The sequence below is a fragment of the Mobula hypostoma genome, chromosome 2 (genome assembly GCF_963921235.1).
Source record: "Mobula hypostoma chromosome 2, sMobHyp1.1, whole genome shotgun sequence".
Classification (NCBI taxonomy): domain Eukaryota; kingdom Metazoa; phylum Chordata; class Chondrichthyes; order Myliobatiformes; family Myliobatidae; genus Mobula; species Mobula hypostoma.
This window is the reverse complement of record NC_086098.1, coordinates 153,670,962-153,698,105: the sequence shown is the minus strand read 5'-3', so window position 1 is coordinate 153,698,105 and position 27,144 is coordinate 153,670,962. Positions and strand designations below refer to the sequence as shown.

The 27,144-nt window shown below is 45.1% G+C and overlaps 1 protein-coding gene and 1 long non-coding RNA gene across 4 annotated transcripts in view; both read left to right on the top strand.

Annotated features, from left to right (window-relative positions):
* Positions 1-4,986, top strand: part of LOC134359743 (uncharacterized) — a 203,573-nt gene extending 198,587 nt beyond the window's left edge. The window contains exon 3 of the long non-coding RNA XR_010021191.1: positions 4,885-4,986. This is a non-coding gene — a long non-coding RNA (uncharacterized LOC134359743). The remainder of the gene's footprint in view (positions 1-4,884) is intronic.
* A 115-nt stretch (positions 4,987-5,101) lies between these two features.
* Positions 5,102-27,144, top strand: part of LOC134342577 (sialate:O-sulfotransferase 2-like) — a 294,342-nt gene continuing 272,299 nt past the window's right edge. For all 3 annotated transcript variants that reach the window (XM_063040888.1, XM_063040887.1, XM_063040889.1), the window contains exon 1: positions 5,102-6,421. In XM_063040888.1, coding sequence (XP_062896958.1) covers positions 6,001-6,421 — 421 coding nt within the window. In that variant the 5' untranslated portion in view covers positions 5,102-6,000. The remainder of the gene's footprint in view (positions 6,422-27,144) is intronic.

The window sequence follows — 27,144 nt, the reverse complement described above, 5'->3', positions numbered from 1 at the left end:
TATCTTCTGTCCCCCATCCATACACTTTCCTACTCACCTGGACTCACCTATCACCATTCTCCTTCTACTCCTTCCCTCCACCCACCCTATTCTGGCCCCTGATCCTTTCTGTCGTGCACTTGAGTAAATATTGTATATATGTATATATGTTGGTTGATTAAAGATTCTTATTTGTTTAAATAATTCATTACAGGTTACATGTAGAAATACTTGAATTGTATACATCATCACACTACCATGTGATATGTGCATCCCTCGCCCAAAGTAAACTTGAAGTTTGACACACATTTCGGACTCCTGTGTCTTTCTTTGAATTAGGTTAATGTTTTGAAGTTACAAAACATAGCACTTTCTTTTCCATTTCTGAAGAGGCTTGTTGACTGTTTATTCCCCTCCTTAAATATAGCCTGACATACTGAGTTCTCCCAGGGTTTTGTGAGTTGCTCAAAATTGCCATATTATCCTCTCTTTCTCCCTCTCCCTCTCTCTCTTCTCTCATTCTCTCTCTCTCCCTTCCTCTCTCCCTCTCACCTTCCCCTCTCTCCCCTCTCCCCCTCTCTCCCCCTCCCCTCCCCTCCCCTTTTCTCTCTCTCTTCCTCTTCCCTTTCCCCCCATCTCCCCTCTCCACCTGTCTCCCTCTCCCCCTCCACTCTTCCCCATCTTCCTCTCTCCCTTCCCCTACCTCCTTCGTCCCCTCTCCTCCTCCCCCTACCTCCTCTCTGCTTCTCTGCCTCTATGTTGGTCACTACATTATTTTTGTACAACACACATCAAAGTTGCTGGTGAGCGCAGCAGGCCAGGCAGCATCTCTAGGAAGAGGTACAGTCGACGTTTCGGGCCGAGACGCTTCCTCAGGACTAACTGAAAGAAGAGCTAGTAAGAGATTTGAAAGTGGGAGGGAGAGGGGGAGATCCAAAATGATAGGAGAAGACACGAGGAGGAGGGATGGAGCCAAGAGCTGGACAGGTGATTGGCAAAGGGGATATGAGAGGATCATGGGACAGGAGGCCTAGGGAGAAGGAAAAGGGGGAGGGGAGAAAAACACAGAGGATGGGCAAAGGGTATACTGAGAGGGACAGAGGGAGAAAAAGGAGAGAGAGAGAAAGAATGTGTGTATATAAATAAATAACGGATGGGGTACGAGGGGAAAGTGGGGCATTAGCGGAAGTTTGAGAAGTCAATGTTCATGCCATCAGGTTGGAGGCTACCCAGACGGAATATAAGATGTTGTTCCTCCAACCTGAGTGTGGCTTCATCTTTACAGTAGAGGAGGCCGTGGATAGACATGTCAGAATGGGAATGGGACGTGGAATTAAAATGTGTGGCCACTGGGAGATCCTGTTTTCTCTGGCGGACAGAGCGTAAGTGTTCAGTGAAATGATCTCTCAGTCTGAGTCGGGTCTCACCAATATATAGAAGGCCACATCAGGAGAACCGGACGCAGTATTACGCCCCAGCCGACTCACAGGTGAAGTTATACACTTCCGCCGTCTCCGTCTCCGAGCCTACTTCTTCGGCAAGGACTCTTCCACCCCCACCAATGACCCCTTCTCCCGTCTTCAACCCTCCTCTTCTTCATGGACACCCCACTCTGGTCTTCTGCCTGCTCTGGATCTCTTTATTGCTAACTGCCGACGGGACATCAACAGTCTCGACTTCACTGCACCTTGTCCCCATTCCAACCTCACTCCTTCGGAACGCTCTGCTCTCCACTCCCTCCGCACTAATCCTCACCTGCCGATAAGGGGGGTGCTGTTGTAGTCTGGCATACTGACCTCTACCTTGCCGAGGCACAGCGACAACTCGCGGATACCTCCTCTTATTTACCCCTCGATCATGACCCCACTAAGGAGCACCAGGCCATTGTCTCCCACACCATCACCGACTTTATCCGCTCAGGGGATCTCCTATCCACTGCTACCAACCTTATAGTTCCCACACCCCGCACTTCCCGTTTCTACCTCCTACCCAAGATCCACAAACCTGCCTGTCCTGGCCGACCTATTGTCTCAGCTTGCTCCTGCCCCATCGAACTCATTTCTGCATACCTCGACACTGTTTTATCACCCCTTGTTCAATCCCTTCCGACCTATGTTCGTGACACTTCTCACGCTCTTCAACTTTTCGATGATTTTAAGTTCCCTGGCCCCCACCGCTTTATTTTCACCATGGATGTCCAGTCCTTATATACTTCCATCCCCCATCAGGAAGGTCTCAAAGCTCTACGCTTCTTTTTGGATTCCAGACCTAATCAGTTCCCCTCTACCACCACTCTGCTCCGTCTAGCGGAATTAGTCCTTACTCTTAATAATTACTCTTTTGGCTCGTCCCACTTCCTCCAAACTAAAGGTGTACCTATGGGCACCCGTATGGGTCCTAGCTATGCCTGCCTTTTTGTTGGGTTTGTGGAACAATCTATGTTCCATGCTATTCTGGTATCTGTCCCCCACTTTTCCTTCGCTACATCGACGACTGCATTGGCGCTGCTTCCTGCATGCATGCAGAACTCGTTGACTTTATTAACTTTGCCTCCAACTTTCACCCTGACCTCAAGTTTACCTGGTCCATTTCCGACACCTCCCTCCCCTTTCTAGATCTTTCTGTCTCTGTCTCTGGAGACAGCTTATCCACTGATGCCTACTATAAGCCCACTGACTCTCACAGCTATCTGGACTATTCCTCTTCTCACCCTGTCTCTTGCAAAAACGCCATCCCCTTCTCGCAATTCCTCCGTCTCCGCTGCATCTGCTCTCAGGATGAGGTTTTTCATTCTAGGACGAGGGAGATGTCTTCCTTTTTTAAAGAAAGGGGCTTCCCTTCCTCCACTATCAACTCTGCTCTTAAACGCATCTCCCCCATTTCACGTACATCTGCTCTCACTCCATCCTCCCGCCACCCCACTAGGAATAGGGTTCCCCTGGTCCTCACCCACCACTCCACCAGCCTCCGGGTCCAACATATTATTCTCCGTAACTTCCGCCACCTCCAACGGGATCCCACCACTAAGCACATCTTTCCCTCCCTGCCTCTCTCTGCATTCCGCAGGGATCGCTCCCTACACAACTCCCTTGTCCATTCGTCCCCCCCATCCCTCCCCACTGATCTCCCTCCTGGCACTTATCCCTGTAAGCGGAATAAGTGCTACACCTGCCCTTACACTTCCTCCCTTACCACCATTCAGGACCCCAAACAGTCCTTCCAGGTGAGGCAACACTTCACCTGTGAGTCGACTGGGGTGATATACTGTGTCCGGTGCTCCCGATGTGGCCTTTTATATATTGGCGAGACCCGACGCAGACTGAGAGACCGCTTTGCTGAACATCTACGCTCTGTCCGCCAGAGAAAGCAGGATCTCCCAGTGGCCACACATTTTAATTCCACATCCCATTCCCATTCTGACATGTCTATCCACGGCCTCCTCTACTGTAAAGATGAAGCCACACTCAGGTTGGAGGAACAACACCTTATATTCCGTCTGGGTAGCCTCCAACCTGATGGCATGAACATCGACTTCTCTAACTTCTGCTAAGGCCCCACCTCCCCCTCGTACCCCATCTGTTACTCATTTTTATGCACACATTCTTTCTCTCACTCTCCTTTTTCTCCCTCTGTCCCTCTGAATATACCTCTTGCCCATCCTCTGGGTCCCCCCCCCCCCGTCTTTCTTCCCGGACCTCCTGTCCCATGATCCTCTCGTATCCCCTTTTGCCAATCACCTGTCCAGCTCTTGGCTCTATCCCTCCCCCTCCTGTCTTCTCCTATCATTTTGGATCTCCCCCTCCCCCTCCAACTTTCAAATCCCTTACCCACTCTTCCTTCAGTTAGTCCTGACGAAGGGTCTCGACCTGAAACGTTGACTGCACCTCTTCCTACAGATGCTGCTTGGCCTGCTGCATTCACCAGCAACTTTGATGTGTGTCACAGGTGAAGTGTCGCCTCACCTGGAAGGACTGTCTGGGGCCCTGAATGGTGGTAAGGGAGGAAGTGTAAGGGCATGTGTAGCACTTGCTCCACTTACAAGGATAAGTGCCAGGAGGGAGATCGGGTGGGGAAGGACGGTGGGTACGAATGGACAAGGGAGTCGCGTAGGGAGCGATCCCTGCGGAAAGCAGAGGGGGGGATGGAAAGATGTGCTTAGTGGTGGGATCCGTTTGGAGATGGCGGAAGTTACGGAGAATTATATGTTGGACCTGGAGGCTGGTAGGGTGGTAGGTGAAGACAAGGGGAACCTTATTCCTAGTGGGGTGGAGGGAGGATGGAGTGAGAGCAGATGTGTGTGAAATGGGAGAGATGTGTTTGAGAGCAGAGTTGATGGTGGAGGAAGGGAAGCCCCTTTCTTTAAAAAATTATTTTTGTATCTGGGACAGCAACTGCAGAAGCTGCAGGGAGTTGTGTGCACAGTTGAGTCCATCACCTCTACCAATCTCCTCTCCCTTCACTCCCTCTACACTTCCCACTGTCTCGGGAAAACAACCAATATAATCAAAAACTCCACCCCCTCCCCCACCCCAGACATTCTCTCTTCTCCCCCCTCACATTGGGCAGAAGATACAGAAGCTTCAAGTTCAAGGACAGTTTCTATCTCGCTGTTACCAGACTCTTGACTGGACTTATACTCTAAACGATGAATTCTTGATCTCCCAGTCGACCTCGGGACAGACCTTGCATTTATTTGTCTCCTTTGTCTATTGCAGCGACACTATAATCTGCTTTCTGTTTTCTTTTGTCTACCTCAATGTACTTCAGTGTGGTATGATTTGGATGGGGTGTTTTTCTCTGCATCTCGTTACAATATACTTCAGTGTGGTATGATTTGTATTGGGTACTTTTCTCTGTTTCTCGTTATGTGCGACAATAATAAACCATTGTCTTGTTCTCTTGCAGAGGTGAATCCTGGTGGATGAGGGTCGAGCTGCTGGAGAGAGACTGTCTCAGACTTGCTGCTTCTTACCCCTGAGTCCCCCCCCCCCCCGTGATCTAAACAAGCTTTGTTGGTATGAAAGGAAGGGGGTGGGCAATGGGAGAGTAGCTTGGGGAGAGGGGGTGATGGAATTGGGTGGGAAGCAGGGTCTAGGGGTATAAACTCCACAAGGTAGAAAAGATGCCCACAAGAATGCTGTGTCTGCCATTCAAAGGGAAATTGAGAAACGTGTCTATTCATCTGCTTTCAATCAGTCTCCATGCTCTTTAATTACCAGATAAACTTCCTCAGTCACTAGTCTGTCTCAGGGTTTCCAAAGAATTTAAACAGGGAGCAGATATCAAAATACTTTGCTAAGACAGCCCCTGAGTGGAATATAAAATTACAGCCTGCTCAACCAGTCACTATCTCAGTAGATAGAAATTTGGTCAACCGGATAACCATCTCCAGGTGGACCATTGTTGGGGGTGAGTGAGGGGTGAAGGCAGGTTAAGGTGAGAAAGGATTTGGGTCTGTCTGTCCCTTATTGATGGAGGGATACAATTAACTCCCTGAGTTTGATGACAATAATAGTGAAGTTGTAAGCGATTGGCCTGGAGGTTTACGAGGTTCATTTGGTGACTCTCTCCTGACACTGAAAGGTTTACGAGGCTCGTTTCGTGACTCTGTCCCGGCACTGAAAGGTTTACGAGGTTCGTTTGGTGACTCTCCCCTGACACTGAAAGATTTACAAGGTTCGTCTGGTGACTCTCCCCGACACTGAAAGGTTTATGAAGTTCGTTTTGTGACTCTCCCCTGACACTGAAAGATTTACAAGGTTCATTTGGTGACTCTCCCCTGACTCTGAAAGGTTTACGAGGCTTGTTTGGTGATTCTCTCCTGACACTGAAAGGAGGCACAAAACAGATGAAGCACAAAGTTGGGAGAAAGTCGATGCAGAGCAACACGACAATTGTGTGGCTGCGCTAGCCGTGGATTACAAAATATTTTGTACCTTTTCTTTCTTTGGAATGCTTGTCTGAAAGATCTATATTTTTACATATTTTTACGACGCACTAAAGGAAAGTTATGTGTTGGGAATGGCCAGACTAGCGATCAAGATACATCGCTGCTTCCACAGGAAGCCATTACGATTCTTCACCTTCATTATGGTTTACCTCATGGCTGGAAGTCTGTTGTTCCTGCACTCAGGCTTTGTAGGAGACAGCACTGTCGCTGGGAGGGCCTCACCCCACAGAGTGGGGGCACCTCACACAGCCTTGGGTTCTCCTCGTGGCCTCCAACATTTCTCCTTCCTGCCCTTCGGGAGGGCAAATCAGGAGGCACCACGGAAGGAGCAGTGGCCGGCCCTGCCTCCAGCCCTGCCCAGAAGGTACGGACCGCCGTGGCTGAAACCAGTCTTGCAGGACGCCCTGGACAAGCTGAGATCTGGGGAGCCCATCGGAAGCTGGAGTCGAGCGTTGAAGGGGAAAATGTCGAGGGATCAGGAAGAGAACAGAGGTGGGTGAGATCCTTCAACAGCAACAATTGCTCTTATACCTGACCTTCCTTTCATAGGAGTAGAATGGGTGGAGGGTGATGGCAATAGATCTCATCCTTTCACAAACTTGTTGGGATTAACACACAAGATGCTGGAGAAACTCAGCAGGTCAAGTCACATCTGCAGAGGGAAATATATGGTCAACGAATCGGGTCAAAACCCTTCATCTGGACTGAAAGAGTAGAGGGCAGATATCTGGAAAAAATTCAATTATAGTGAATAAATATGTGTATATATAAATGTATTAGAGTGGAAATAGAGACAGGCAGGGAGGTGATTGGTGGAGATGACAAAGGACTCTAGATGGTGGAATCTCATGGGACAGGACGATGGAGGATGGAATAAAGAAACTGGCCCTTTGTTCTATGTTTCACCTTCCTCTCCCATCAGATTCCACCGTCTGCAGCCCCTTGTTCCCTCCACCTGTCACCTTCCAACCTCTGTCCCTATTCCCAATCTCCCCTCCTCCATCTCCCTGTCACTCCCCCCTCACCTGATCCACCAACCTCCTGCCAGTTCTTGCTCCAGCTTTCCCCCTCTGCTCTTTATACCGGACATCGTCCCCCTACTCTTCCAGTCCAGAAGAAGGATTTCGACCCAAACATTAACTGTCCATTTCCCTCCACAGAATCTGCCAGGCCTGCAGTGTTCCTCCAGCTTTTTGTGTGTTGTGTTAAATACAGAGTTCACTTCTGTATTTCTGTTGCACCTCCCAGTCCTGCAGATCCAAGCAATCACCAGAATCCTATCCGGACCTCACCAAGTTTGAACACCTTCCCTCTGAACACATCTATTTAATTCCTCTCTGCCTTTGTACATGGTAACAACTTCCAAATCCTTTCAAAACTTTTGCTTAACAATTGACTACCTACTAAAACTGGAGAATCTGTGCAATATAACTGTAGGTTGTGTCCTTTTCAGTTTGTGTATTGGAGATGGTTTGTGACTCAGTTATATTGTTATCTGTGTCTGCATTGGAGATGGTTTATGACTCAGTTATATTGTTTCTGTGTGTGCACTGGAGATGGTATGACACTCAGTTATATTCTTTCTGTGTACACCAGGGATGGACTGTGATTCAGTTATCTTGCTTTCTGTGTGTGCACTGAAGCTGGTTTGTGACTCAGTTATATTGTTTCTGTGTGTACACTGGAGATGGTTTGTGATTCAGTTATATTGTTTCTCTGTGCGCACTGGAGATGGACTGTGATTCAGTTATCTTGCTTTCTGTCTGTGCACTGGAGATGATTTGTGACTCAGTTATATTGTTTTGGATCTCATTTGTGTTCATGTGGGCCTATTCTGATCTTCAAGCTGAATTATTAATGACCATAAAATCATTGTTACAATTTATGATAATCCTGCAGTTAAGTTATTTTGTAATGACAATTAGCCCTGTCAGATATTTGGTTGTCAGTGTGGAGGATACTGAGTGTGTATTTATACTGTGTATGAGTTTATGCTGAGTATGAGTTTATACTGAGTATGTATTTTGCAACCATTTGTCTGTGGGAGGAAACTGGAGCACCCGGAGGAAACCACTGGTTGAACATACAAACTCCTTACAGACAGCGGTGGAATTGATTGAATCCAAATCCCTGGCACTGTAAGAGTGTTACGCTCTCCGCTACACTACTGTGCCATCGCCATTACAGACAGCGGTGGAATTGATTTAATCCAAGTCCCTGGCACTGTAAGAGTGTTACACTCCCCGTTATGCTACTGTGCCGTCACCATTACAGACAGCGGTGGGAATTGAATCTCAATCACATCGCAATATTACGGGTGGTGTCAAGTGTTACGCTAACTGCTACATTACTGGGATTTTGTTATCCCCAGAGTTAGCAAGGGTTTTAGTTTGAACCATAATCGAATTTCAGTTTGAGAAAATGAAGATGCAATTTGATTAAACTTCCAGCTTGTATCTGTTGGATTCCGTTTCTGTTTTTGTGAATTTTTAGCTTGTATATGTAAGCGACGGGGTTTGAAATTCTGAGTCTGTTGTGTTTAATTTTACTGGCTGTGTCTCTGACCACTCTGATAGTGCTATGGATTGTTAAGTGTATAGTTTCTGTATGTTAGTGCTGGGGTTTGAAATTCGGAGTTTGTTGTGTTTACAGGTGTCCCCCGCTTTTCGAATGTTCGCTTTACGAAACCTCACTGTTACAAACGACCTACATTAGTTACCTGTTTTCACCAACAGAAGGTGTTTTCACTGTTACGAAAAAAGGCAGCGCGCAAAAAAAGCAGTGCGCGATAAAAGGCAGCGTGCACCCTGAGCAGCTAAGCTCCTCCCCCGGATTCGGAACTGCATTCTCACCGGCATTGCTTAAACACGTGCCTGTGATCAGCCGTTAGCAAGATGAGTTCTAAGGTATCGGAAAAGCCTAAAAGAGCTCGTAAGGGTGTTACACTTAGCGTAAAACTAGACATAATTAAGCGTTTCGATCGTGGTGAACGAAGTAAGGACAAAGTGAGTTTGGGTTGCGGAAGCTGATGAAGATGATGTTGGAGAGGTTTTGGCATCCTATGACCAAGAACTGATAGATGAAGAGCTGATGCAATTGGAATAGGAAAGGATAACAATCAAAACCGAATGCAGTAGCGAATGGACTGAAAGTCAAGTCGTCCAGGAACTGAATATGAAGCAACTGCATGAGATGGTAGAAAAATGCCTGAAGATAAGCAGTCAAGCATACTGTCATTTTTCAAGCCTTCCACATCAGCCACAGCAGAAGATGAACCTCGACCTTCGACATCGAGGTAGGCAGACATAGAAGAAGATGACCTGCCTGCCCTGATGGAAACAGATGACGATGAGATGACACCGCAGTGTCCCACCACCCCAACCCCCGGGCCGTGGACCGATACATTGCCGCGGAGAATGCAGCAGTAGCCAGGGTGCACCCAACACATCTTTAAGAAAAAAGCCGAAATAAACAAGCTAATTGAACATAAATGTCGGCCCAGATCAGAGGCGATTGCCGATTGCGTCACCTCTGATCTGGGCCGACATTTACGTTCCGGGCGGCATCTAACTAATTAGCTTGTTTATTTCGGCTTTTTTCTTAAAGACGTGCTGGGTGCGTTCCGGCCACAGCTGGACCCCCGCATGCTTCGCGGATCAGTATCAGTTCGCTGCTCGGAGGTTGGGGTCCACTGCACCACCCCAAACTCCGACAATTCAGTCTAACACACCATCACCAATGTGCTCGGCGCTGTCTTCCCAATTCCGGTAAGTGATACTACACTGTACATACATTATTTCTACCTTATATAGGCTGTGTATTTTTATGTGTTATTTGGTATGATTTGGCAGCTTCATTGCTTGAAGGTTACTGGAGAGAGTTTTTCTGCCGAGAGCTTCCACGAGATTTTTGTTACCAAGAACAGTGCAGCAATGATTGTAGAAAAGTACTTCTACTTTATATAGGCTGTGTATTTATCATATCATTCCTGCGTTTACTATATGTTACTGTTATTTTAGGTTTTATGTGTTATTTGGCATGATTTGGTAGGTTTTTTTTGGGTCTGCGAATGTTCACAAATTTTTCCCATATAAGGAAATGGTAATTGCTTCTTCACTTTATGACATTCTGGCTTACGAACCGTTTCACAGGAACGCTCTACCTTTGGATGGCGGGGGAAATCTGTAGTTCCAACTATTTCAGTTTTTATTTTAGATTTTCATCAGCTGCATTATTTTGTTGAGACAAGGTACTGAAGTTACTTTGGCCACATGCAAAAGATCATTACATTCATCTGAAACCATACCCTGTGTCAGCGCCGTGACCTCGCTGACTGGCCGCGTCACTGCTGTGACCTCGCTGACTTACTGCAGAAACTTATTTGACTCTTATTTATTCAATAATCTTTTCCAGATGTACAGCACTTTGCCAACAAAATGCATCAAGAACATATGTGCCTGGGAAGAAACTCTGGCAACTTCTAACAAAAATAATTAGCGGTAATTAGCATGCAAGGGAAATAGTGAGGGAGAGCTTCACAACATGTCTCTGGTGGCTGACAGAAAGAAAAGCCTTTGTTGTGTATTTAATATTTCAGTAATGTTTGAGTAATCTTGTGTATATATTGGTTGGTTAAGCATTACTGCTCATCTGAATAATTATGGGTTATATGTAAGAATATGTGAATTGCATATGTCATCATGCTAACACATGATATGGTTGCACCTCGTTTAAAATAAACACAAAGTTAGACCCACGTTTTGGACTCCCATGTCTTCCTTTGAATTAGTTTAATAATTCAAAGTTACAGAACATAACAGCTTTAATTAAAGAACAGAAATTATTTTACCTTTCAAAAATCTTAAATGATTTGCTAAGGGCGTCTTTCCTTGTAGTCATTGACATTCCCTGTTTATGTCCCTTCTACCTTAAGATTTCTCCTGGAGATTTGAAGCGAGGTTTGACAGTTTCACTACCACTTGGAGCCTTGAATGCTGAAATATTACATTATGGATAATAAACAGAAGCTCCCCCCACCAAACCTTTGCCCCCCCCCCCAGTGCATCCCTCACACATCGTCCTCTGATAGGGAAACATAACATCCCATTAGCAGTACAATCACACAGACCAACTAAAGCAACTGAAAAAAAACAATTTTCTGGAAGCTTCCCCAACTTACTGTGCCACCCGTGGGTTGGTTGTCCGTTGCATCAAGAAGTGAGGGAGGGCCCAGGAGCAAAGTTCATCTGATGTGTGGCCGGGAACAGAGTGTAGCCACCAAACTGGCACAGGTCTGTAATGAGGACAACTCTAGGTGACTTCCTACCTTGCCCTTCTTGTATTTCAGGGATGTCTAACCACCTGGCTGTCGAATCAGAATCAGAATCACTGACATATGTTGTGAAATTTGTTGTTTTGTGGCAGCAGTTCAGTGCAAGACATAAAAAAATACTTTAAGTTACAATAACATATCAAATAAAAGAGGAATAGTGAGGAGGTGTAAATGGGCCAGGAACTGTTCAGAAATCTGAACAGGTTTATACAGAGATACGGGAAGTGACTTGAAAGAGGTGTGTAAAATGATAAGAGACATCGATAGAGTGGACAGCCAGAGACTCTTCCCCAGGGCAGAAATGGCTAATACAATAAGAACAAGACATACTTGTAAAACTGATTGAAGGGAAGTATAAGAGTATATGTCAGATACATTTTTAAACAGAGAGTTGTAAGTGCAAGGAACACACTACTGGGGGTCATGATCGAGGCTGATGCGTTAGGGACATACAGAATTTTGTGGATAGGTACATGGATGAAAGAAAACTGGAGGACTATGTGCGGGGAACGGTTTGATTGACTGTAGAATTAATAAAAAGGTCAGCACAATATTGTGGGCTGAAGGGCCTGTGGTGTACTCAATGCTCTATGTTTTACAGAACATTATTTTGTTCTTAACTTCAGAAGAGTAGGTTTGGTATTCTTTTGTCAGGAATGAAGCTTGGCAAGGGTAATTTTATTTTGAAAGTGTTCTTGTTATTTTTGGTTTTACACTATCACAGTGTGAAACATATGCTGGGATCTCTTGAGAAATTATAAAGGAATTGAAGTTGTATTAATGCAAGCATCAGTTCTTCAAGAGGAGAACTTCCATGACTGGTTGTGTACAATGTCTTACAGCATCTCCACACTAATGGAGGGCTATGTAGGAGAGAAGGGGTAGATTGTGTACAATGCCTTACAACATCTCCACACTAATGGAGGGCTATGTAGGAGAGAAGGGGTAGATTGATCTTAGAGGAGGTTAAAAAGTCGGTAGAACATCATGGGTTGAAGGGCCTGTACTGTCTGCTAAGGTTCTATGTTCTAGTTAAATCTTTGTTCAATTCACCAATCTCAAAGAATGCAGTGACCCATATTTTGTCTTCAATGAGGAACGAAGACAGTTGAGACTTTCAGTGCCTTCACAATCACTTCTCCAGAGAGAGAGAGAGAGAGAGAGAGAGAGAGAGAGAGAGAGAGAGAGAGAGAAAGGTCATGGCCCAGGGATTCCCATGAGTCATGCAAGAATGTTGCATTTCTTCAAGAAAATTTTCAGCACATCCATGAACGTAGTTATGGATTGTGATTGAATTTGAATAAGCAGTAAGAATTCTGGCATGCTGATTTTCTGTCTGCCAGACTGCGGTGAGAGTGGGAGATGGTTGGGAGTTATTGTGATGCTGATCGCAGCACCTAAACGTTTGGGTCAAAAGTCCACCCTTCACGGTTGGTGCAAGGAAGCAAAGGGACAAGTATTAAAACTGTAGTCATAGAGCACTACAGGTCAGAAACAGGCCCTTCAGCCCATCTAGTCCTTGCCACCCTGGTTTTCAGTCTAGTCCCACCTACCTGCACCTGGACCTCCATATCTCTCAGATCCTTGCATCTCTCCAGTCTTCTCTTCAGACTTGCAGTTGAACCACTTCCACTGGCAACTCATTCCACAGTCACACCACCCTTTGAGTGTAGTATTTCCCGAATCAGGTTCATGGTCACAGGTGTATATTGTGAAATATGTTGTTTTGCAGCAGCAGTATGGTAAAATATCCAAGAAATAAGCCCCCCCCCTCAGATTTTCCTTAAATATTTTACCTTTCACCCTACACCTATGACATGTAGTTCTAGTCTCAGCCACCCTGAGAGGAAAAAGCCTGTAACCATTCACTCCATCTGTATTCCTCATACCACTGGCCGGTGGGCTCGGGAGCTTACAATCCCAAGGTGCTAAGTTCCTGTTTATTCTAGTCTCACCCATCTTGAAAGAATAAAGCCTGTAACCATTCACTCTATCTGTATTCCTCGTACCACTGGCCGGTGGGCTCAACAGCACACAATCCCCAGGGTGCCAAGTTCCTGTTTATTCTAGCTGTAGTCGGTGACCTGCAGGCAGTAAATCTTACTCTAGTCACAGACACAACAGCACCGAGCCAGCCCACTGTAACAGTGTTGACCACCACAAACCAATTACTCTAATCCAATCTTGTTCCTCTCTCATTCCCATCCTCTGTCCCTAATTCTCCAACACCCACCTACATTAAGGACAGCTTAGAGACTAAATGCTGGAGGAACTCAGCAGGTCAGGCAACATCTGTGGAAAGAAATACAGAGTTGATGTTTCAGGCTGTGACCCTTCATCAGGATTAGACCTGAGGAAGGGTCTCGGTCTGAAACAGTGACTGTTTATTCCTTTCCAGAGATGTTGCCTGACCTGCTGAGTTCCTCCAGCATTTTGTATCTGTTGGTCTGGATTTCCAGCATCTGCAGAATCCCTTGTGCTTGTGTGAAGTTTACAGATACCAGTTAACCTACCAACCAACACGTTAACCTTCCTGGGCATGTGGGAGGAGACAGGAGTTACCTGAGAGAACCCATGCAGGTTAACCTACCTGAGCATGTAGGAGGGGACAGGAGTTACCCAAGAAGACCCATGCAGGTTAATCTACCAGCACGTTAATCTACCTGAGCATGTAGAAGGAGACAGGAGTTACCTGAGAGAAACCATGCAGGTTAACCTACCTGAGCATGTGGGAGGAGACAGGAGTTAACCAAAAAGACCCATGCAGGTTAACCTACCAGCACGTTAACCTACCTGAGCATGTAGGAGGAGACAGGAGTTACCTGTGAGAACCCATGCAGGTTAACCTACCTGAGCATGTAGGAGGAGACAGGAGGTACCTGAGAGAACCCATGCAGGTTAACCTACCAGCACGTTAACCTACCTGAGCATGTGGGAGGAGACTGGAGTTACCCGAGAAGACCCATGCAGTCAGAGGGAGAACTTGCGAACTCCTCTCAGGGAGCACCGGAGGTCAGAATTGAACCCTGCTGACGGGAACTACAGTTTGTGACAGCTGCATTAAATATTGTGATTTGTACCGCGGTCAATGCCAATATAACAACAATTTAGGACAGAATGTGAAAATTGATGCATTTTCCTTTTCAAAATGTTCTTTCTTAGTAATCAACAATACCCAATTTTTCCAACCAATGTCAATAAATGTACATTACCACGGGCTGAATCAAAGATAAAACCCAGCTTAATATTAGTGATGATGTCCTTGGCTAGGTGGCATTGCAGTGCTTAGAATAATACAAAACTTATAATTATTTGTTTTGAAGGAATACGCTTTGATTCATGGGAAGTATGGATAGCTGTTGTTACATGCTCAAGGAGATCTGTTTTTTTTTGTGAGAATGATGTAATGGTCTTTTGGAGGTCACCTGATGTGATTTTCCCGCCGATGTGAGGTCACGTGATGACATGTGACCCATGACTATATAAGAGTCGACCCAGGTGACGCAGTGGGTTTTTTTTTAGTTTGTAGATTTCCAGGTAGAACGTGCTGTATCTCCGTTTCTGTTGCGTGTTTGTTTTTGGTGACACAGTGTCATTTTTAAAATGGAGTGCGCGTTCTGTTGCAAAATACCATATTATTTGGACTGGAAATTTTTGCTAGATGTGTTGATTTACCCAATTCCAACATTGGAAGGGAGAGTGAAGAATTTATCGAAGTGCAGGATCGAGGGATCGAGAGGAGTCGGCATCGTTTGGCAGTTTAATAAAGGATCGACCTTAATGAGTCTTCGTTGGAGTAGTAGCTACCTGCATCGAGATAACTCTTGCCAAAAAGAGCAAGGAGTTCATGCAAAAAGGTGCTCTCTCTCTCTAAAGGAATTTAAGGTCAGCTGATTTAAACTGTTTATTTTCGGCATCGTGAATCCTGTGAACAAGACCAGCAGTAAAGTTGCGTCGGTGAAGAAATCCTTCTCCAGAGAAGTCTCTCCCAATTGAACGTGTAAATCTGTTGGACTTTTGAAGTTATCGCTTTAAGAACTATATCTGAATTTATCACTTTAAGAACTGTTTTCGCATTTAACGCTTTAAGAACCAGAGCCGAGTGGCGAGTTGGTGAACGGCTGCATATCTGTTAACTTCCGGTTAAAGTTTTTGTTTGTTTTTTTTAATTGTTTATCAGTGTTTAATAAATGTTTGGTTGTTTTTATATAACCTGTTTCTATTGATATTCATTGTTGCCGTTTACGTAACACTGTAAATTAATTATTGTCTCCTCGCAACTAAATGTTTCACACATGAACTCTGGTGTATACTGAAGCATTGTGAGACCAGCTTGTCTTCATATTGCATTGGGCACTGGAATTGCTGTTGCTCTGTGTTTCATTGAGCAACATGTCCTGATTTACCAGCTGCTGGCATTCATGAGTCCTTTCAAACATGCCGCTCATAACTCCACTTATATCTAATGTCTCCTGCTCCCAGTCCTGAGGAAGCCCTGAAAAATGAGGTGGGGATCTCACTGAAACCTACGGAGTATTGAAAGGACTCGATAGATTGTACATGGAGAGGATGTTTCCAATCGTGGGAGAAGCTGGGACTGGGGGAGCACTCTCAGAACACCAATACTTCCTTTCAGAATAGAAATGTGGAGGAATTTCTTCAGTCATAGGATGGCGAATCTCTGGAATTTATTGCCACAGATGTTTGTGGAGAACAAGTCATTGGGTAGATTTAAAGTGGGGGTTGATAGGTTCTTGATTAGTAAGAGCATCAAAGGTTATGGGGAGAAGGCAGGATGTTGGGTTGAGAGAGATAGTAAATCTGCCATGATCCAATGGCGGAGCAGAGTCAATAGGCCGAATAACCTATGTCTTATGGTCTTGGCCTGAAACTTTGACTGTTTATTTCCCTCCATAGATGCTGCCTGACTTGCTGATTTCCTCCACATTTCACGACTGAAGAATATCTTCTGTTGATCTTCTGCAGGATGTGAGGGGATGTGATTTCAAGCCATCTTGCAGATGATGTAGAACACTCGTGGCTTCATGGAATGTGCATAAATATAAAACCATGAAGGAAACCACTAACATTATCCTGCTAAGTGGAAGACTTGGGGGTTTGGCAGTAGCTGTCAAAGAATATTGTTCGCCTTACCTTGAAGATGGGATGCACTTGCAGACATGGTGCACCAGTTTTGGTATCGGTATTAGTATTGGTAGCTAATTGCTTTTGTCTTCGGTCATTTATTGGCATTGTTATTGGTAGTTTATTGGTGTGGTATTGGTAAGTGATTGGATTGGTAGGTTGTAGGTTGTGGTATTGGTAGTGGTATTGATAAGTTATTATATTGATAGGTTATTGGTTGTGCTATTGATAAATTATATTGGTAGATTATTTGTAAGTTATTGTATTGATAGGTTATTGAGATACATTTGTCAATGATAAACCTTGTGAAAAGCTTGTCTTGCATATGTGTTCATACAGATTAAATAATTACACAGTGCATTGAGGTAGAACAAAGTAAAGCAATAACAATGCAGACCAAAATGTAAAAATGACTGAGAAAGTGCAGTGCAAGTAGACAATAAAGAGCAAGATTATAACGGGGTAGATAGTGAGGTCAAGAGTCCATCTGTTTGTACAAGACATTCATTCCAGCTTCTGGTAGCAGTGGATAGAAGCTGTCCTTGAGCTTGCCGGTACAGTTTAAGATGGCGGTGCTGATGACCAGCGACTACTTATTGGTGGCAAAATATGATCAATGCTAACAATGGAGAGGCTAGCAATGGCGGTGGCAGAGGTGGAGGCGGCTGTGAGAAATTGTCAAAGAAAATGGAGGAGTAGGGAAGGCGTGGTTGAGGCAAGTGGAGGTGGGGTTGAAGCAGAGTCATGGCCTTCCCGACAATGAGGGAGGTCCCAATGTCTGATTGATTTAAACGTTGGGCCAAGTTGGAAATGTCAGCAAGGGCCAAATCATGGCAGCAGGGTTCAGGCCCTAAGCAGTCCAAGACCGAGGACTGACCCAGTTTGGACGATGTAAGTACTGGGCCAGATTGAAAAGGTCAGGCTGTTGGGACAGGAGGTGAGGCGAGGGCTGGTTCTGCTTGCTGCTGAGCAACATTTACTCAGCTCTGCACTGAACTGAGGCTGTGGCCTGTTACAGTGATGCCTGGCTTCACGTCCGAAGTCCCACCACATTTACTCAGCTCTGCATTGAACCAAGGCGGTGGCCTGTTACAGTGATGCCTGGCTTCACGTCTGTAGTCCCACCACATTTACTTGGCTCTGCACTGAACTGAGGTAGTGGCCTTCTCCAGCTGCAGTGATGTCCTGTGACAGTTCAGAAATCAGTGATTGTATTTGGACATCCAAGTCGAAATATGATTGTTCTTATTCTTTCATCTTCAAACTCTGTCCGCTTTTGCCTGAGCAAATTCCTTCACGCAGTATTGGATACATTGTACCCTGATGGTGAAATGCCTCTCTTCACTGCAGGTTTAATCTTCGTTAGACAGGGAGACTAACGAGAGGGCAGGGAAATAACTAGGCCATGCAAAATCTGTGTGAGGCACGCTATATTTACAGCTCAAACAACATGAAGCCTACTTTTCAAAACCTGGAAAGCCATAATGGTTGAGCAGATTAATGGGTTATGAATGTTAATTAGATTAATTAAAAGTCTTTTTTTGCTAGAGTTCCAAACTGGATGTTTTATGAGTCCAGAACTGTTGTGATGGGAAATATATGTGCACTATAAATAGCAAATCCTGTCAGTCTCTCTAAAGGGAAAAGTGAGGTGAGTTTTATTTCAACTCAATGCATGTTTTATTTATTTAAGATTCAAATACAGAACAGTTCAGTATATACTTTCATTATATGTCATATTATTACAATTATTTAACAGTAGCACCTCCTCAGCTATCATTTGTCTGCAACCCTTGAGCAATAGTTCATGGGGTTTGAACACAGATTCTAATATCGTTCTGCAATGTGTGAGAATGTGAGCCTTACCCTGAGAACACTTGCCGAGGTTGCACACAGCTTCAGCACAAACCTTAGCACTCAGTCCTGGGCCCTAGTGCAGGCAATTTGCAGTACAGTGGATTCTGTTTAATTGGGCCTTTGGTTAATCGGGGCAGCTGCTTATTTGGGACAACTCTTAAAGAACAAAACCTAATCGAGAAAATAGCCGGGATTCTCTTCATTTATTTGAGGCACTTTGCTGCTTAATAGGGACAGGAGACTGCTGCTGAACTAGTGCCAACCACATGTACTTGCCTGGCTGTTCGATAATGCCCTGTGCTTCAAGTTAACAGTTTTTAAGTAGCATCAGTTGCATGTTTGTGTTCAAAAAGCAGCGATTTTAGTCACTGATAGTTAATGAGAAATAAGCATTAAGACAATTCAGAACTGATTTGCTCACTGTGGTTTCAAGCATTCAGGCTTGGAGATGCCAGAAATGGCCTGGAGTGAAATTGAAAGGATTTTGCTACTTTTAGGAACTATGAAGAATTTGAAAGTATTGACAATCACCTTGAATGTTACAATGAAAGTGAAAATTTGGAGGGCATTCAGCGAAGGCAGTCCATTACAGTATCTGCACCAGGTGTCTGCATGGATTTTGTTCATATACAGTCAATCAAAAGAACATGACAGCATACACCCGATGAATTCCTCTCAATAACTATTAGGAACTAATGCACAATTTTATACTACTGTAATAGTATTGGTAGTGTTCTAATTTGTTCTGTATTTCATTTAAATACATTATTTGTTATTCAGTCAAATGGTAGTTTATCCTTTTTTATACATTTTGTTTTGTTTTGTTTGCTTTTTGATTCTGTACAGTGAGAACTCAGGGAAATCGGCATCAAATTCCCTGTATGTGTCCACATACTTGGCGATAATAAAGGATCTTGATTCTGATTCTGATTTTAAACTATTTTGGGGAGGAGAAGATGGCAGCATGACGCAGCACGTGCAGCCACTCCGAAATGATATCAGTATTTGTAAAGTAGATACCGTGCACAATCCTGATTTGATGCAGACAGACGTGAGAAGCACAGAGGAACATCTGGAGAAACTTCTGAAATGCCTGCTTCGCTGTTGTTGCTACTGTGCGATCGAGAATTTCCAGAGGGGAAGGCCCCAAATCCTCGCCTTTGCCTATTGCCTGTTGCCGGGGCCAGGGTCGAAGCATTTGGCAGAGATGGTGCTCGGTGTCAGAGGGCTGGTCGGAGGCTCGAAGTTTTCGGATGGACTCAAGAGTCAGCTGTGGTCGGGTGCTTCCAGGGTGTTGCATCGGCAAGTTTGCGGTGCTGGAGGTTCATGGCAGGAAGAGAGTTCTCTTCCTTCTACCAATTGCGTGAGATGATGGGACTTTCGAGAGACACTGAGACTTTTTTTTTACTGTCCCCATGGTCTGTTCTTTATCAAATTATGGTATTGCTTTGCACTGTTGTAACTATATGTTATAATTACGTGGTTTTTGTCAGTTTTTTTAGTCTTGGTTTGTCTTGTGTTTCTGTGATATCATTCTGGAGGAACATTGCATCATTTCTTAATGCATGCATTACTAAATGACAATAAAAGAGGACTGCGTGTCCTCATAATCTAATTAAAATCTAATCTATTTCCATGAAACTTCAGCTAATTGGGGCAGCTGCTTAACTGGGTCAAAATGTGCTAGTCTGGATGTGTCCCAATTAACCGGAATCCACCATTCTTGGTAATGGACAAAACCTTGCTTAGGGACACCAGTGAGTTCTGGGCTTCTTTCACCATGTCAATGGTTTCTCTACAGCAGCTGACACTGAGAGTCCCCGATGACAACACTGAGCATATGACTAGTGGGGTACCGCAAGGCTCAGTGCTGGGACCCCAGTTGTTTACAATATATATTAATGACTTGGATGAGGGAATTAAATACAGCATCTCCAAGTTTGCGGATGACACGAAGCTGGGTGGCAGTGTTAGCTGTGAGGAGGATGCTAAGAGGATGCAGGGTGACTTGGATAGGTTGGGTGAGTGGGCAAATTCATGGCAGATGCAATTTAATGTGGATAAATGTGAAGTTATCCACTTTGGTGGCAAAAATAGGAAAACAGATTATTATCTGAATGGTGGCCGATTAGGAAAAGGGGAGGTGCAACGAGACCTGGGTGTCATTATACACCAGTCATTGAAAGTGGGCATGCAGGTACAGCAGGCGGTGAAAAAGGCGAATGGTATGCTGGCATTTATAGCGAGAGGATTCGAGTACAGGAGCAGGGAGGTACTACTGCAGTTGTACAAGGCCTTGGTGAGACCACACCTGGAGTATTGTGTGCAGTTTTGGTCCCCTAATCTGAGGAAAGACATCCTTGCCATAGAGGGAGTACAAAGAAGGTTCACCAGATTGATTCCTGGGATGGCAGGACTTTCATATGAAGAAAGACTGGATGAATTGGGCTTGTACTCGTTGGAATTTAGAAGATTGAGGGGGGATCTGATTGAAACGTATAAAATCCTAAAGGGATTGGACAGGCTAGATGCAGGAAGATTGTTCCCGATGTTGGGGAAGTCCAGAACGAGGGGCCACAGTTTGAGGATAGAGGGGAAGCCTTTTAGGATCGAGATTAGGAAAAACTTCTTCACACAGAGAGTGGTGAATCTGTGGAATTCTCTGCCACAGGAAACAGTTGAGGCCAGTTCATTGGCTATATTTAAGAGGGAGTTAGATATGGCCCTTGTGGCTACAGGGGTCAGGGGGTATGGAGGGAAGGCTGGGGCGGGGTTCTGAGTTGGATGATCAGCCATGATCATACTGAATGGCGGTGCAGGCTCGAAGGGCCGAATGGCCTACTCCTGCACCTATTTTCTATGTTTCTATATACTGAGGTAGTGTTCATGTGTTTAATATCCATTCACAAATCTGATCGTGGAGGGGGAAAAGTTGTTCCGAAAACATCCAGGCTGTCTCTTCAGCCTCCTGTACCTCCTCTCTGATGGTAGTAAAGAGAAAAGTGCATGCCCTGGGTGGTAGGGGTCCTTAATGACAGATGCTGACTTTATGAAGCATTGCCTTTTGAAGATGTCCTCGATGGTGGGAAGAGTCTACAGCCCTCTTGAGTAATTTCCAATCCTCTGAAGAGGTCTCTCCATACCAGACGGTGATGAAAAAAGTTAGAATATTCTCCATCGTCTATCTGTAGACATTTGCTAGAGTCTTTGGTGACATGCTGACATCTCTAACCTATACCTTCTTGGCAAAAGCGCATCCTAGAAGAAGATGAGCAACATTCTTGATTCCAGCATAGTCAAGCAGGAAATGTGGAGTGTGGTCAATATTTCAAGTAGTTCTATAGGAACTGACCAGAATGACCTTTCTCACCATTAACCAGTCTTATTGCACATTTCAGTGAGTGTTCAGTTAGTGAATTCACTCCAAATGTCAATGGTTAGATAAATAGTTCTGTTGAGCTCTGAATATCAGTCATAGGTACTGAACAATCGATTTCCATGAAATTTTATGTATGTTTTTAGATTGCCAGTTTTTCTATGATATTTTTACATATGTTTTTAGATGGCCAGGAATTAAATCTTAATTTAATTCCTGCTACCTACCACTTAGGGCTTTTGAAGAGCTATCCCGAGTTTTTTTGTATGCTCTATACTGGAATTAGACGGGAAATGAACATAGATGAGAAAATAGATGTTGAGTCTGAATGGAGAAGTGAGAGCACAGAGCATCGAATAGTATCACACAGGAACAGGCCCTTCAGCCCGTGATATCTGTGCTGACACTGATTCCAATCGAAACTGATCCCGTCTGCCTTCTCCCTACCCACCCAGCAAACTGCCCTTTCCATAAACTCACTTCCAGAAAGTGCTCTAGGGTAATTAAAACCAAAGACTTTGCACCATTTTCAAAGTTTCTTCTCCCAGGCTGTCAATCCGATCAACTGTTCTAGTTAGCCACCCCACCCCGATCTAGTTTACACGTCAGTCACTGTACTGTAACCACTTGTGATAATGCTGTTTACACTGTAAAAACATGCTGGTATTTATTAAAGTTGCTGGAGAAGGCAGCAGGCCAGGCAGCATCTCTAGGAAGAGGTACAGTCGACGTTTTGGGCCGAGACCCTTCGTCAGGACTAACTGAAGGAAGAGCGAGTAAGAGATTTGAAAGTGGGAGGGGGAGGGGGAGATCCAAAATGACAGAAGAAGACAGGAGGGGGAGGGATGGAGCCAAGAGCTGGACAGTTGATTGTCAAAAGGGATATGAGAGGATCATGGGACAGGAAGCCGAGGGAGAAAGAAAAGGGCGGGGGGGGGAACCAGAGGATGGGCAAGGGGTATAGTGAGAGGGACAGAGGGAGAAAAAGGAGAGAGAGAAAGAATGTGTGTATATAAATAAATAACAGATGACATACGAGGGGGAGGTGGGGCTTTAGCGGAAGTTTGAGAAGTCAATGTTCATGCCATCAGGTTTGGAGGCTACCCAGATGGAAATATCAGAGGTCTTCTGGAAAAACATTTTGATGTCTTCTTCGTCATCAGTGCTGGGCTCAGCCAGGTCCATCACAGGTTTATCTCTCCCCACCATCAAGGACATCAACACGAGGTGATGTCGATGTCTCAGGAAGGTGACGTCCACCATCAGGAAACATGGCCTTTTCTCACTGCTGCCATGAGGCAGGAGGTGCAGGACCCTGAAGATCTGATCCACAGGGCAGGAGGTGCAGGACCCTGAAGATCTGATCCATGGGGCAGGAAGTACAGGACCCTGAAGATCTGATCGATGAGGCAGGAGGTGCAGGACCCTGCATATCTGATCCATGGGGCAGGAGGTGCAGGACCCTGCATATCTGATCCACGGGGCAGGAGGTACAGGACCCTGCATATCTGATCCACGGGGCAGGAGGTACAGGACCCTGCATATCTGATCCACGGGGCAGGAGGTACAGGACCCTGCATATCTGATCCACGGGGCAGGAGGTGCAGGACCCTGAAGATCTGATCCATGAGGCAGGAGGTGCTGGACCCTGCATATCTGATCCATGGGGCAGGAGGTGCTGGACCCTGCATATCTGATCCATGGGGCAGGAGGTGCAGGACCCTGCATATCTGATCCACGGGGCAGGAGGTACAGGACCCTGCATATCTGATCCACGGGGCAGGAGGTACAGGACCCTGCATATCTGATCCACGGGGCAGGAGGTACAGGACCCTGCATATCTGATACATGGGGCAGGAGGTGCAGGACCCTGAAGATCTGATCCATGAGGCAGGAGGTGCTGGACCCTGCATATCTGATCCATGAGGTGCTGGACCCTGAAGATCTGCTCTTCAAGGTTCAAAAGCAGCTTCTTCCCCACTGTATTGACCCAATCTGAAAAACCCAAATACCAACTCGGACCATATTTCCCTCAGTTTAGATAAAGTTTCGCTTTATTTGTTACATGTACATTGAAACATACAGTGAAATGGGTCAACAGTCCTAGGATGTTCTGGGGGAAACCCACAAGGGTCACACACTTCCAGTGCCAACATAGTGTCCACTACTTACTCACCCTGACCAGTACATCTTTGGAATGTGGGAGGAAACCGGAGCGTCTGGTGGAAACCCACACAAAGAAGAACGTACAAATTCCTTACAGACATCAGTAGGAATGGAACCGCTCTCACTGGTGCTGTGAAATGTTGTGCTAACTGCTACACCAGCATGGCACCCATTGTTTATGTTTATTTTTGTTTGTTTTGCTGTATAAATTATAAATGTCAATTTGTGTTGGACACGTTTGTGATGTATTGTGCTGCTGTTGCTACCACAAGCTAATTTTCATGACAATTATACTCTGGGCATGTAAACCATGGCAATAACGTTAAAAACAAATAAACATGAACTCGAATAATGTAGGAAAATATGATGGACTGAATGTCCTCCTCACTGTTTCATCCTACGATTCAGTATCTGTGACATTATCCGTAAAGGTTGTGGACGTGTTGTGTTGGTGCCAGAAATGTGGTGACACTTTTGAGCTGCCCAGCACAATGCTCCCTGATTTGACTTGGTGGAAACAATGCATTTCTCTGTATGCCTCGATGTATATGTGACAAATAAAACTGACCTTGAAGAGAGCAAGTTAATTTCTGTGGTAAATTTTGTTTCCCAATTATTGTCTGTTTTATTAGCCTTGTGTGTACATGTAGCAGGAAAGTTTAAAGTAAATTTATTCTCAATATGTCATCATCTTCTACCCTGAGATTCATTTTCTTGCAGGCGTTCTCAGTGGAAAAAAAGAAATACAATAGAATCAGTAAAAATCTATACTGAAACAAAGACTGACAGACAAACTGCAAATACAAAATGGGTAAATAAATAAACAACACTGAGAACATGAGTTGTAGAGCCCTTGAAAGTGGGTCCAGAGGTTGTGGAATCATTTCAGTGATGAGGTGAGTGAAGTTATTCACGTTGGTTCAGGAGCCTGACAGCTGAAGGGTAATAACTGTTCCTGAACTTGCTGGTGTGGGACCTAAGGCTCGTGTACCTCCTTCCTGATGGAAGCAGCGAAAGATGGACAAGACCTGGATGGTGGGGTCCTTGATGACGGACGCTGCTTTCTTGTGGCAGTGCTCCTTGTGGATGTTCTCAGTGGTGGGGAGGGCTTTGCCTGGGCTGGACTGGGCTGTGTCCAGCACTTCCTGTAGTCTTTTCTGTTACCATGACTATTGTGACAGCTTGGAAATTAGCAACAGTATTATAGCCAGAGCCTTGTATGTTTTGATGTAGATACCAACGTCAATACTAATTATGTTGCTATGGCGCTTAGGGAAATCAAGATACATTGTTCAGCAAAGCATGAGAGCAGATAAACAGCAGAGTACACTGAGAGGCAGAGCTGGGGTGAAGGCTTGACATGTTTTGATGCATTCATGTAGAAGCAGTGTTTGAAAGCAAGGCGGATTACAATTATCACCCCTGTTTGAAATGTCCCTTTTTTTTTCAGTTCTGCAGTTTGCTGCGTGCTCAAAGAGAAGGGCAGGATGTGGCTGTAATCTTCCTGTCATCGTTTCCTGCAGGTGTCCGTGTATCGGGATGTTGTTCCGGGAAACTTCTCTGTCGGGTGATCTGCTGACACTGTTGGTCTGTGAAGTGAATGAGACACATGAGACTGAGCAGAGTATACCAGAGACAATGGCACATCAGGGGCAGCAAACTCTCCATCTCTGTGTCCATGTCCATGTATCGGGATACTGTCCTAGGAAACCTCTCTGCCGGGGGATCTGCAGACACTGATTGGGGCAGCAAACTCTCCATCAAGCGAAAGTGAGCTAATCACCAAAGGCAAATGTCGAAACACATTTGAGGCTTTCATGAGAATGCTGGTGGCAATGGGAGCTGTCACACGTGAACTTTTGTCCTTCGGGGTCTCTCCTAGATCATAAAAGATGGAACATTACAGCCAGTAGTCACACGTTTGCTGTGTGTTAGGCTTGGGGACCCTGAGGCAATCTCCACCAAACCCTTCCCTCTTTTTTCCTGTCTTTAACTTGGTTCCTGTTTCCTTCTTTCTGTCTCTCCCCTTCTCTTTCCTTGTCTTTGTCTCTATTTGTCTGATTTCCATCTTCCCACTCTCTCTCCCCTCCTTCTTCCCCAACCTCTCCCCTCTCCCTTTCCCTGTCTCTTACTCCCATTCCCTCTCTTTCTCCACTTCTCTCATTCCCCTTGTCTATGTCTCTCTCTTCCTTTGTCTTTTTCCCTATTTTCTCTCATTCTCCCTCTCCCTCTTTCCCTCCTCCCACAACACTGATTAAGTAACGTGGTATTCTGAATGAATTGTTCATAAAATCTTTGGAAAAGGAAAGGGCTGCATTTCAGTAGCAACTTTCCCGGTTTGAGAATGTATGAATATACTTTGCAGCCAGTGACACCTTTCTAAATTGTACTTACTCTGTACTTGACAAATTTGTCTTCTGCAATTCTTGTAACAATAATTTCTTGTGTGTGTGTGTGTGTGTGTGTGTTTGTTGGTGTGTATGTGCATGCATACATGCTTATGTACTTGTTCTCCGTATCAAAGCCCGTTCCCCAACTGTCTGGAACCTCTTTGCCTCTGGATGAAAATCTGAAGATCTCACCCTGTCGACACCACTCAGTGACCAGTATTCAAGAACAACATCACTGTAATGGGTTCAATGCCTCTGGATGAAGATCTGAAGATCTCACCCTGTCGACACCACTCAGTGACCAGTATTCAAGAACAACATCACTGTAATGGGTTCAATGCCTCTGGATGAAGATCTGAAGATCTCACCCTGTTGAAACCATTCAGTGACCAGTATTCAAGGACAACATCACTGTAATGGGTTCATGCACGGGCATCTTCCGCCCCTTCAAATGCTGGAGGGGAAGAAAGTATCTTCAGTTCCACATGGTGGCAGAGCAGGTAGAGCCGCTGTCTCTCAGCTCCAGTGACCTGGGTTCAATTCTGACCTCTGGAGCTCTCTGTGTGGATTTTATTTAGGGAAACAGCCCAGTAACAGGCCCTCTGGTCCAATGAGCTCGCACTGCCCAATTAACCAACTAACCTGCATGTCTAGTGAATGTGAGAGAAAACCGGAACACACGGAGGAAACTAACATAGTCGTGGAGAGAACGTACAAACTCCTTACAGACAGCAGTGTTACTGAACTAGGGTCATTGACGTTGTGATAGAGTTCCACTAACAGCTACATTACCATTCCACCCTCAAGGAGAACAAACAAACTCCACATTGAGGAGGGGAGGAGAGACTGGGAAGGTTCAGAGAGAGGGGGAGAACATAATGTCTGAGAATAAACAACCATGGGTATGCTGTTGCGGAGGAAGTAAGGGAACAAATTTCACGACACTTGC